The sequence below is a fragment of the Aquila chrysaetos genome, chromosome 14 (genome assembly GCF_900496995.4).
Source record: "Aquila chrysaetos chrysaetos chromosome 14, bAquChr1.4, whole genome shotgun sequence".
Lineage (NCBI taxonomy): Eukaryota > Metazoa > Chordata > Aves > Accipitriformes > Accipitridae > Aquila > Aquila chrysaetos.
Genome location: NC_044017.1, coordinates 3280675 through 3293905, shown reverse-complemented (window position 1 = coordinate 3293905; position 13231 = coordinate 3280675). Strand labels below are relative to the sequence as shown.

General features: G+C 41.1%; 1 protein-coding gene across 4 annotated transcripts in view; it reads right to left on the bottom strand.

The window, feature by feature from the left end:
* Positions 1–13231, bottom strand: part of FGF14 (fibroblast growth factor 14) — a 419316-nt gene that overhangs the window by 134715 nt on the left and 271370 nt on the right. For 2 of the 4 annotated variants that reach the window (XM_030036524.1, XM_030036527.1), the window contains exon 1: positions 10923–11716. The exons of the other annotated variants lie outside the window; for them this stretch is intronic. In XM_030036524.1, the coding sequence (XP_029892384.1) occupies positions 10923–11115 (193 nt within the window). In that variant the 5' untranslated portion in view covers positions 11116–11716. Of the gene's footprint in view, positions 1–10922; positions 11717–13231 lie in introns of those variants that run through there. 4 annotated transcript variants of the gene reach the window in all.

Below are 13231 nucleotides of genomic sequence, written 5' to 3'. Positions count from 1 at the left end.
ATAACCCCAATTATGTCCTCAATGGATACTAGCATCAGGACAGAAATAATTAAAAAATTGAAAACTACATTGTCTTTACAAGTCCGTTTAATCTAGAATTACTTACATCTCTAGTCAGGTTGCTCAGGTGCATTCAACTTACCCCTTCCACACCTTAACATGATTGAATATTCTTAAAGTTTAGCCAAAATTTGCAGTGAATGCTTTTGGAATGACAGCATCAGCAACTTACCAGCAATGCATTCCCTAATTAACTACTTATACTCCACCCTTACACTACTTATACCTAAACACTCGTTAGCAAAGAGTAGAAAACAGGTTATCTTCCTTATATCCCTTCCTATATTTAAAACAAGTACCAACTGTGAAAACCAAAATACCAATATTGTGTGAAGTTGGTAACAAGCTGACAAAATTACAGTTAAGATCCTCTAAGCATTAAACATTTTTTTTTAAGACAAGATTCACTATGTTCCTCATACTTGTGCCACTCGGGCTGCTTAAGCCATGGATTTTTAGCTACTATTACTGGAGCTCTGCAAGTGGAGAGTTTTAGTAAGTCAGATCCTGAATTTTTGACTGTTATCCATGACAAACTTTGAATAGGACCTGCCCACTGACATCCAATGACCTAGAAAGCTGCCCCAGTAATTCAACAGAAATGTTTGTTTATGCCACCAATGCATTTCAACCACTATGTTTGCAACATAAAACTCTGGTAAACAGGGTGATGACTGATTGATTGAATTGTACTGAATATGATAAGTGGCCCCGAGGTGGCTACTGGCTTGATCCAGCCACTTTGCCGTTGCAACAACGAGATAAAAATGACTATTCATACCTTAGTTTAACTACAACCAGATTATTCAGGCTTAACCTACGCTGAAGTTAGTAGCTTTTAACTGTATGGAAAACCTGATGAGTCTTTGTTTCTCTGTTGTTAACAAAGACATGCTTTTCTGACAAAAAATGCCTGAGAATGCTGATATACCTACCTGTAAGTAGAGAACTAGAGAGTATGGCTAATGGGAATGGCTTAGTTTTTCTTTCTTTCTATGGTTTGGAGTCAATTATCTTATCTCTACAGTGACATTCACTGTTTCCAAAGAAAGATGGCTACTTGCTAGTAACATTCAGGGTTTTCTAGATGCCATAATTTATATAAATCTGAGCCATCCATTCATTTTGATTTATTTACATTTACTTTTTTGCTCATTTTACATAAAACTTACAACAGAATACTTTTTATACAGAGCATTACATATCAATTTTACAAAGATTTCCAGAATCATGCGCATTACGTCAAAAGATCTGTTTTTAGGGTAGTAACATCACAACCTTGCAGTTGTTTAGCACATATAAGCTACTTAGACAACAGAATTTAATGAATAAATTTACATCTACAAAAGGGCTAAACCGCTAAATTTCTTAGTTGTACACAAATTGCAAATTGGGGGACATCTGACCTTCAGAGCTGGAATTCAAAAAGTTTTATCTCTTTTTTCCTTAAATATTGCCACAAAAAAAATCATTACTGAGGCTCTGTGGAAGCAGGTCTCTCATTTGCTTCAGCAAAAGTCTATGGACACAGGAACTAGTATTTCTACTTTGTCACAAAACTAAAATATAATTGGAAGCAATAATGAAGTGGGATTTACCAATCTAATGCCTGGAAGAGTTCAGCCATAAACTAATCTCTGCACAAAACCATCTTCAGAGGGAAAAAAATAGATAAGTAAAAAAAAGGTTCTCAGAATCCAGACTGTTATTTTAAGCAAGCCAAAACTATGCTAGTAAAGGAAGTTGACTAGAGTCTTCATTTTTTTAATATTTATAAAAAAGGTATGAATAATCTGTGCACCAGACTCTGTTTGGAGTTTGTGATAAACACAAAACTTGACTATCCAAATAAAGCTATTGAGATGAAAAAACAACTCGCTTGGTAGTGAGAACTGATGATTGTGTTCACTATCATTCACTATTAATAATTTTCTAATGAGTTCCTTAGGAGGAACATATATATTTTCAAATCCTTAAAACATACACAAGCTAATTTCAATAATATTTCCTAGAAACAACAAAGGTTTGCACTTCTTCAGACTACCTGCATCAGCAGGGATCAATCTCTCTCAACTTTTCAACCCCAGGAATAGTTTTCTATTAAAAAATTCTAAAGTATCCTGTGCTATTTTATAATTAATCCTACTTCTTGGCACAGTCATGATACAAGATAACTGATAATGAAAAGGAACTAATAGCAGGAGGAATCAATTATTAATTTTTTGCGTGTCCCTACACAACAAAAGGGATAGGCAACCATACTTAGGTCTTCATCCTGTAATCACACCTCCACTTGCTTGAGGGCAAGCATGGGTAATCTTCAGGACTGATGCCATAAGTATACCTCCAGGTACAAGCCTGACCACAGCTCTGAGAAGCCAAGACTTACAGTGGACACAAAGGGAACCTTGCTAAAATCCAAAAGGCTGTAGCAAAGCCATCCTGCCATGCAAGTCTCTTTCTAGTGTCGTAGGAAGAGATTCCAAAGTTGCTGGAGTCTTATTTTTGTTGGCTTAGACAACACAGTTTAAAAGCTGTTGGGAACAAAGCACTACACGTTTCATGTGTATTTTTTCTGATTACAAAGAAGGAACTGTTCTGATTAAATAGCAAGAAAAGTGAAAGAAGAAAATCGAGCAATGAAGTTTAAGAGTTCATTTATTTCATAGTCACTGGTATACCGATTACAGTGGCAAATTTTTCAACTCATCAGAATTTCATATGAAGAGATACAAACCACTAATTAAGGTAGAGGAATTCAAGTCTCAGTTATACATATACTACACAGATGAAAATGAGAGGAGCATCTGTTTAAGCTGGAATATTCACAATGCACAAAGCAGTAAGTGTGTGAACAACTCAACGCTCAGTAAATGTTGCAAGATTTTGGAACAGTTATGAACTATAATCCATGAACTATAGAGTTTAGGTTACAAGGGAGTGATTGGAGAAAAACCTTACTTCACCACATTTATGAACATACCAATTGTTATAAGACTGTTCTTAAAAACAAAACAAAGAAGAGATTATATCAAGGATTAAAACCGAAATAAATAAAACCATAAATACCTATTTTATTTATACTCTAGCAAACAGACTGTTCTTTATGAATTGCCAATAAACTTCACACGTGTTGTTCTAATCACAAAAATTAAGTCTGCTGTTATATGAAAAACTCTGTTACAGATTTGGAAAGAAAATGTAAGTATCATACTGAAACAGACTTCTTATTGCTGAAATAGACTTCTTATTGGTGAAGTACTCACTGCTTCATTATAGAATATACTTCTTAAAGAAGAGCACTAACATAATCTAGGCATTAGAGATATGTAATGTTTTCATATAAGTAGGTATATATAAACCATAAATTTAGTACTTCTGATCACAGAAGTCTGAAGTAAATAGTTGCCTTCCAAAGACATCCTTCTTTCACGCTACAGAAAATACTACAATCAAAGCATATAATTTCAGTAAAAAAAAAACCCCATTGCTCTAGTTTTATATGGTAAGTAAGGAAGTGAGTCTCTCTATAACACTCAGGCAGTGCAAATTCTCATCAAAACCAAACTAGAAATACCTATAATGCATTACTGCTTTAAGGGAGACATGGGTACCAGCTCCCACCTCTAGGCTTGTAGTTCCACAAGACTCTCCACTGTAAAGAAACCTGCTGACATTTTCTTAAGCCTGACATATCTGTTGTGTGCTGAGTGACTTTGAAATTCAGTAACAAAAATGCCTTGAGGCTTGAAAAGTCCCTTTTCATTAGGACATGAAATTCCACCCAGGTTTAGCTGTACAATGAACCATTAAAAAATGGAGACTAATTTAAAAAATCATTATGTCCTTCCTCTCATTTGCATTTTTTTCAAAAAACACTGGAAATAATAGTCTAGCAACCAAAAGTAGATGCTTTCTGGAGCCACGCTTCACCGTACCAAAGCAGGAGCAGCAGCAGCTACACTTAGTGTATTGGATACATCTTGGAGTTTGCAAAAGAAAGCAGAAAGGGAAGACTTTGCAATGGAAATGATAGTTAATTAAGAAGGACTGTTTCTTTTTATCTTTTTTTTTTAAAAAATTAACTTCTACAGAGAAAAAAAGACTGTGTGCTTGTGTTTCATAATACTGAATTATTCTTAGATGAAATAAAATGCTTGATTTAATATTTTAAACAAATGCTGAGTTCCATCGTTTATTTATGCTGATTACTGCCAATCAGCAGTCCAATCTTGGCTCAATTTACAGCAGTTTTATAGCACGGTAACTCCGATGCCTTTCAAAGGTTCTACACCTGGGCAAGGGATTAGAATCAAAAGCAAAGATTTAATTAAATCTTTTAATTTAGTTACATCCTAGAGATTATACTTTATCCTAGAGAAAGGATATACTTCACATTCCTATTTCAGTCAACTTTCTCTAGCTTCATTTATGAAAATCTTACTGAACAACGAGTATCATGTTTATTAGGTTGTACTCCCCATTTTATGAAATGGCAACCAAAAGAACCTGGGATCCTGAAAACCTCGAGGGAACAAAGTTTCTGCATTTTTTTTCAACATAGTCCATCTATTTAAATTTTATATGATCCTTTTACTATTTACTTCTTTCAGTGTTATATTAGCTTTCCTCTGAAATACCAAAATTCTCCATCTTCTTTGGTTATATATTTATTTATTTACAGAAATGTAAATTTAAGTAATGTCACCTATTTCAGGATGTGCTGAAATAATCTATAGTTTGTAACATGGAATCAGAGCTTGAGAGTCTTGGACTCGAGTCCTGCCTGTCTCTAACTTGATCCAATTACATATTCCTAAATCCTGGCACCAAAAGCAGCTAGTTTCTTTCTTGGCACCAGGAAAGCGTATGTTCCCAATTTCAGTCCCATAGGAAAATATATTGGAAGATCTAAACTTGATCTCATCAAGTTATCCGATTTATATAATTGAAATGAAACACTAAACCCCTAACATAGAGAAATGTTATTGTCTACAATGCAAGGAAAGCAGGTCGCTGATTTTAGATCATAATAAAGAAATGCAGAGCTTTACTAATTTTCTCATCCTTTTCTACCATGGAATGTAGTATCATATATTCTGTCTTTTTTCACACCACTCAGTGTATGGCAGAGCATAAGATCTGAATTAGCACTAATAATTCTTGAGAACAAAAAAGGACCAGTTTCAAAGGGTTTCAGAAAAAGCTGATGGCACCGTAAGAGCCCATGCCATTGGGGTATATGTTCCTGTCTTATCACTAACTCTAATACTTGCCCAAGGTAGAACAGAGCTTACAGATGACCAAGCAAGATAGGCTTCTGTTTACTCATTATGAAAAATGGGTATCCACAGTTGTGTTTCTTCACATTTCTAAATTAGGCTTAGAGTCTCAATCAAAAGACTTTAACAGCAAAGTTTTCTGTAATAAACTTTTTCAGTGCTAGCTCTACATTAAAATTAATTACTGCTGTTTAGAAGCTACTGACTTGAAAATTCATTACTCAAAACGAGTTTTAACCACTCATTTTAGTTTGATTCAAATTAACAGACTGAAATACCCTGAAAAAATGACATCCACTAATAGATTATATATTGTTAAAAGTCAGAATTCTGTCTTTAAATACGGTATAGAAACCTGACTTTGCCTATAACATTTTTATTGCTACATCACTCAGAAACCACCTAAACTGTAATGTCCCTTAACATCTCTATTAACCAGATAATTTAGTTCTACGATACCTTTAATAGATACAATAACTGATACACCTTACAAAAAAGATCACTACATGTGGACGAAAACTGCCTGAACTTTGGAGATTCTGCAAGATCACTCATGATTGAAGAGTTCATTTGCTAATGAAGAGTTAAATCACCAATTACCAAGTGAAGATAGTGAAAAGCCACGTGTGTATACAGGAAAAGTGAAATTTGGGTTCCTCCAATTTCATGTATCCTCCAGATGTGAAAACTTTCTGAGGTAAAAAAACGTAAACCAATGCTTATCAGGAAGAAAGAATTGACCAAAAAACCCCAAACACCACAATACTTTATAGACAAAGCAAGCAAGGAATTCAAGCCAAAACAGCTGTGAAGCGTTTGAGAAATTTCAAAGAAATCTTAACTCGCAACTAGTACCAACCTTAGCGTATTTAGAAAACATAAGTTAAAACACATACTACTCTCTGAAGTTCTCTACTTTTAGCACAATATTTTAAGATATACAATGGGTGCAGTTAAGTTTTTCTACTTGCTTTACATTAAAATAGGAGATATTCTGAAATAACATTGGTACAGCACTACATGTACGTTAAAGGCCCACTATTCTATCACCCATGTTGGAGATATTTCTAAAGATCAATAGTCCATAAAATTATGTTACCATTTTAAAGTTGTTTTTCCCCCACTTCCTCTCAAAAACATCTCATTCATCACTTCTAGAGCCACCAAGACCAGTTCAGAATAAGAGAAGTACATTCCAGCCATTACTACATTTCTTTTTAAAGCTTCCCTTAGCAAGCACAGGGTCTATGTGAAATACTGAATGCATGGGAAAGAAAACTTGACACCGAGTCTAGCAAACCACATGTTCAAAAATAATTTTTAAGTATGCTTAGAATATTTTACATGAGATAGAGCGTATTTACACTTTTCAATTTGTGATGACCATGCAGCCCTTTGAACAGATTGGCAGCAATGAATGAAAAATTTTGAAAAATTAAAAATTTCTTATATATACTGTTAAGACTGAGCTTATAGTTCCAGAAGGGTTGTGGGTTACTCAATTTCATTTGAAGAAAAGTAGTGAAGAACAAGCAACATCAGTTCAACACCCAGAAAAATACGTGGTCTTGCACCTAGACAATGCAGTAGCTGTGGGCTTTGGTGAACTGCCAAGAATAATTGATTCTGAGGACAGTCACACAGGAAAGTGCAGCTACAGGTTTTGGTCCACTGAAACTTGGAGCAAGCCAGATCATCCGACACTGGAGCTAACTGACTGGGAGTCGATGCGGTTTCTTAAGCTTCGAGAAACGAGGCACGTACGCCCGCGTGCACAGATCTCCATTTCAGTTCCACTTACATCATTCCACAAGTAGGAGAACTAAGAACTACTTAAGGCACTATGTACACGGGGAATTATCTTACATCTGAGATTATGGGCCACTCCCACGTCTGCCGCAAAACATTAGCTGATATACTGAGGAATTTTCAAAAAATGCTTTCTTTGGAGAATTAAATTACCTTTGTGGATGCAATAAAATCTCATCAGTGCGTTTTCTGAACATGTTCCCTAGGTCTCTCTTTCTCATAAATATTAATGTACAAAATCAGAGGCCAAGTCATTCCAAAATTCATACACTCTATGTATAAATTTAGAAGTTTTAATGTGGTAGTAGCACACAGAAACAGTAAACATCACACTTGGTTTTTAATACATTTAAACGTTGAGTATTTTTCAGTAGAATACTCTCAAGGGACCTAATTAACCGAATGACGATTTTTCAGATTAGCAAAGAAGCTCGATATGTAGATGAAAATACCGGCTAAGAAGTTCGACTTTGCACCAGTGACAATCTCTGCGCACTGTAGTTGCATGAGGTAAAGAACTGACATTTATTTTCTTCATTTTATTGGGTAGCCCCAGGTTATATAAGGTTATTTCACATGAAGCCTCAAAATCTTGTCCGTCAGCTCTCCCATTTGTGATTATATTAACATAAATTAAACCATTATAACTGAACAACCTCTCATCCAGGGCAGGATGATTCATAATTGATTGATGTCTGGCATCAGGCAAGATCTTGGCTTCATGGCTGCCCAGAAATTAATGACAGTGATTTCTTCATCAGATGACAGGTAGGATAAAATCAAGATGAAATAAATTTCAGATATCATAATACTAAACAATATGAATCAAAGCTGTCCGGTCAATGAAAATGGTTTCATCCACTCAGTAGATTATCAGACAAGTCTCGCACAGAAATCACTCGGCTAGTTTAATTCATTAATCTAAGTTTTAGAAAAGCTGTTTAAAACTACCATTGTGTCTATTGTTAGAGCCAACACAAAAACAAATACAAATATTACCCTTTACCCTGATTGAGCTCCTGGATGTATCTTTAATGTCACCCTTCCTAAATGTTAGTCTCCCAAAACACTCTTCTGTTGATATTTCAGTACACCCCTAAAAGACCATGAACAGAAAATTAGTCACAATGACAGAAAAATTTTATATTCAGTTGGGGATCCACATGATTTTAGCATGTTATGTATTCATAACAACTTCATTTGTTCACAAATAAAGCCCACTGAACAAGAACAGTACTAGCGGGCACTTTTTAAGAAGCGTTTAAAAATAAAGAAGATTTTCAAAAGTTTGCTAACATGTTGGTAAGTGTGCATACGTTGTGTATATCTATCTAATTCACATACCCATGTATGTACAAGAGTAAATGTGTATTTTTAATTTAAAAAGCAGCATCACTAGTTTTTGCTGCCTGACTGTTTCAAAGATGGGAAGACACTTATTTTTCTGTATTTCTGTTTCTATTTATTACGTAACTAAAAAGCAAACCCCTTTTTTATTCCATGAGAAGTACAGTCTAGCTTTTACTGCTCTACATAACAAATATTTTCCATATACTTCTACTCTTCCATTGAATTGTATGAGAATGCTATGGATGGTTTGTCACATGTCAATTAGCTCATTTTTCACACTGCTCTCATGACACTGTATATCATTTACAGAGGGTTTATTTGTCAAAATCTCACAGCACCCTTCTGACAACAGATGTTTTGAAATGCATCCTATTTTGCTTGGCAAAGACTTATTTTAATGGGTTTGACAGTATGACTTCAGTGAAAAATTCAGTGGTCATTTAACTCAGTTTAGGAAAACGAAAGAGAGACTCTCATAAATGTTCATTTTGTAACTCATATAAGGTACTTTTAAAGGAAGCAGCCTTATAAAATGTGTTTTTCCCAAATGATTATTCATTCTAAATTATTCTGCATAAGGCGTTTAAGCAATGACTTCTGCTTGATTGTTTTTTCGGTTTCCCTCCTAAATAGCATGCAACTTTGAATCCACAGGTACTCCATTGTCACTTTACGCATCATGAACATACACAGTAAAAGGTACAATGGTATTTTTTTCAGCAGGAATTCTTACGGATGAGCAGTAATTCTAAGACCTTAATGTAAACCAATAGATAAATATTGCCACGTCTCCATTTGAAGGATTCTTACAGAAAATTAAGTCGGGGGTCTGCTGCTGCAGACTTTACTAGTGAATAGCCCTTGTTCTGATTATTCTTACTGAAATCATCTGTTCCAGTGGTATGGGTTAACAGCTGAGTTATATTCTAATCCAGTTCTCTTATTCAAGAATGCCACGAAGTGCCTTATGAAAAATGAATGAATGAAAAAGGATGAGTTCACGAGTCCCTTTAAAGCCCTTTCCTACCTAAGAAAATGGTTGGCATCTCGGTGCCGTGAGACAGTCAGCTCCTCCTCAAACCATAATATAGTCAAATACAGAATTTTCCCCCAAATAAGACTGCACAGGTGGTTGAGAACAATTGCTTAGTTAGCAAAACCCCCTAAACTTGTTTTCATGAACAAGTGTCACACATATATAAATCCACCATCATAAACCGAGTACTCTAGTCTTCTTTTTAAGCACACATGCAGACTGCCTAAGAATAAGCCACCATAGATTTTGCCACTGACACATTCTCGCTCCTCTTCCCTATATCCCTGTACTATCTAAAAATGGCAAGATTTAGCTTGCATTAGGAGTGACAAGAAATCATCCTTATAGTAATAGAGCCACGTAGAAATAAAATTGTACGGATGTTGTCAATCTGTGCTATTTCAAGTACGAAGCATGGAAAAAAAGCAGGAAGGATCGGTCAGGACAGATCACTGATCATGCTTCTTAAAACTGTCTTCCGACCCAACCCAAAGAGGAGCTATAGTATACATACCAAACTACAACACATGGTGGCATTCTCTAAGGTAACAGAGGGTGGCTTGTACTTTACCATTGACTGGTAGGTATTAGCCACCTTTCGAGCGATACTTAACATTTTCGCTCTTCACGATCCGATCCTTTTGTTCTAAAACTACTTGTTTCCTGAGGACGAGCACAAAACGAGCCATCACCATTTCTGAATGCTGTTGAGTATCGAGCTGAATACCACAAAACTAAAAAAACAGAGAAGTCACTGCAGTATCGTTTAACTCCTTTTATTTCTAGGGTTCTAATACAAAGTACTGGGTATAACGCAGTCACCACGGTACTAGTTTTAGTCATCTCGGTTGACTGCCGGCCGCCCGCCCCGAAGAAGAACTGCCTGCAAGACTTGTCGGTCTATACGAAGAGGCCCTGACCCAGGACGGGCAGTGGGCAGGCAGACCCACACCGGGGCACCCACGGGGCTGCGGGGCAGCTCTCCCGCAGCCGCCGGCTGTGCCGTTACCTCTCACTTTGGCGACTGGGAAGCGGCCGGGCGGCGGGGAGCGGGACCCCTGGGCTACGGCCGGCAAAGCCAACCGGGGCAGCTCAAGGAAGGGACCGGCCGGCCGCTTCCAAAGCTTTCCGCGCCGCGTGCTCTTCGACTTTTACGAAAAAGACGGGGCGAGACGGGGACACGCGGGGCGACCGACGAGGCCTCGCACCTTGCCAGGCCGGCCCGCCTCACCTGAGGGGCTTCCCGCCACGGCGCCCACCCCCCGAGCCCGCTGAGGGGAGCGCGGGAGGCGGCCGCCGCCTCAGCGACGCGGGAAGTTTCCCGCCACAGGTCGCCCCCTTCCCGCCCGCCACCCCCCCCCCCCCCCCCGGCCACAGAGACGCACCTTGGCGCCGCAACCGCCGCTTCTTGAGCCCGAAGATGCGGACCTTGGAGAAAATGTCCACCAGGTTGCCGTTGCAGAGCCCGCGGTTCTTGCTGGGGCTGTTCCGCCTCCTGCTGGCCGAGGGCCGGTCCCAGTGCTGCTCCCTCGCCTGCCGCTTCTGGCGGATCAAGCCGCTGGCGATGGCCGCTGCCATGGCTGCTCGCCGGCTCGCCCACGCCGGCCGGCGCCGCGACGGGCGGGCGGGCGGGAGGGCGGCGGTGGTGGCGGCGGTGGGGCGCTCAGCCCCGGCGGGGACCCATCCCCGGGGGAGCGGGAGCCTCCTCCGGCCCGAGGGGGCGGCTGCAGCGGGGCACCCCCTCGCCCTGCGGCCCGCGGGAGCCGCCGCCGCCGGGGGTCACCGCAGGGGTGCCCCGCCGCCCCTCCCGCCGTGGGGGCACACCTGAGCGGGCCGGCGGCGGGGAGCGGGGCGGAGAGGAGCGGCGGGGGGAATCGGGGCAGAGCCGCGCCCGGGCGAGTTCGGGCTCGGGCTCGTCGGGGTCGGGTCCGGCCGGCAGCGTGGCCTCCCGGGGCTGCCCCTCAGCCCCGCACCGCCGCCCGCTCGCCCGCCGCTGCCATCGCCGGGGCCGGGGCGGCTACCGCCGAGTCTTCCAGGCTCCCGCCCGATGATTGCCAAGTGCTTCAGAAATCAGCATCTGGAGAGAGCAATCTTCTTCTCCGGGGAGAGCTGTAATCACGGCTCTTCGGTCCCACCCCGCTCCAGCCTCCCCTACACACACGCACACACAGAGGCACGCACCGCTGGAGCTTTTTTTTTTTTTTTTTTTTTTTTTTTTTTGTCCTCCCCGAGGCGAGGGGCGGTGAGGGCGCAGGGGGGCTGGAGGAGGGACGGGGGAAAGGCGAGAGAAGAAAGCAAAGGGGGCGAGGGGCGGAGGGAAGGGGTGTTGCTGATGCGGTTTTCTGCGAGGTGTGCGGGGGGGCACGGACGACCCAGCGGGTTCCCGGGCGGATCCGCCGCCAGCTGCCTCTGCCCCCCCCCCCCCCGCCTTGAGCCTTCCCGGTGGCTTCGCGGGGCAGGGCAGCTCCCCCCGCCGCAGGGACACCGGTCCCGGTCCCGGTCCCCGGACCGGGGAGAGCTGTGGGGGCAGAGGGAGGCGGCTGAGGGGGTGTGTGTGGGGGGTCTAGTCCGACGGGAGAGGGGTTTCTGCTGCATGCGAAGGTTTTGGAGCCGTGAGGAAGAACCGCACCGGCGAGGCTGAGGGGACCCTTCCACCCAAAGCGACGGGCGCTCTTTGGGAGGAAAGGGTACGGCGCCAGCGGACTTCCGAGTCGGGACGCGAGCCGATTGCTGAGGTTTCGGAAATACCGAAGGAATGCCGTAGGGCACCCACAAACAGCCGCAGCGGGTAGATTTACTGATCACCAGCGCCGCGTAAAATCATTTCTTAACTTCTTTTGTGGTCTGTGTCTCGGAGCACTTGAGCAAGCACCGGCCAAGCTCGCTAAACACAGAATGCCTAAAGAGTCTCTGCCCCGAGGAGTTCACAATACACTGCAGATAATAAACACCATGTAAAATACGACATCTCATTTCATTCCTTTCACCTTTTCCTGTCGGATCTCCTCCCTTTTCAGATAAGGGCTCAACGTTGTTTGGATCTACCTTCTGCCAGCCTAACGGTTAAACTTCCTGAAGTTGTAACTAACCAGAGGAAAGTAGAAAGTAGCTACACAGTAGCCAGTAGCAACACAGAAAAAAATGCAGAGTTATCCTACAAGGAAGGGCAGATGCTCTCTCTCAGGGAAATACCATGTAATAAATACCTGATTTCTATACTGTTTTCAGAATGCTCTAATTTCTTATTAGATGGTTCTTTAAAAAAACAGGCTTTGAAGTGTAAATATCAATCCAGAATAATTCACTGCTTTGCAATACAGAACCTCGTAGGTAAGAGTAGGTTCTTGTTTCAGCAGAGACTTCAGCATCTCCGATATTGACCATTATTTCCCTAAAGAATTTAATCTACAAAGGGCTATTTTTACACAGAGGGCCAAAGCGTATGGTGGGAACTCCCTTATAGAGGGATTTTGTATTAATACCAGACCAACTAGGAGCAGAACACGCACAATCGGATCTGGATAATACATTTTAATTCTATTTAAAAGTGCCTCTAAAGAGATTCTGCTAAAACGCACTGGATTTTCTATCTGGCAATTTTTACAGAGCAGCAATTTCCTTACAACGGTTACAATTACCTTAACTAATGCAATTAGACAGAGAGGGTTTGGGGTTTGTGTGGGTTTTTTTGTTT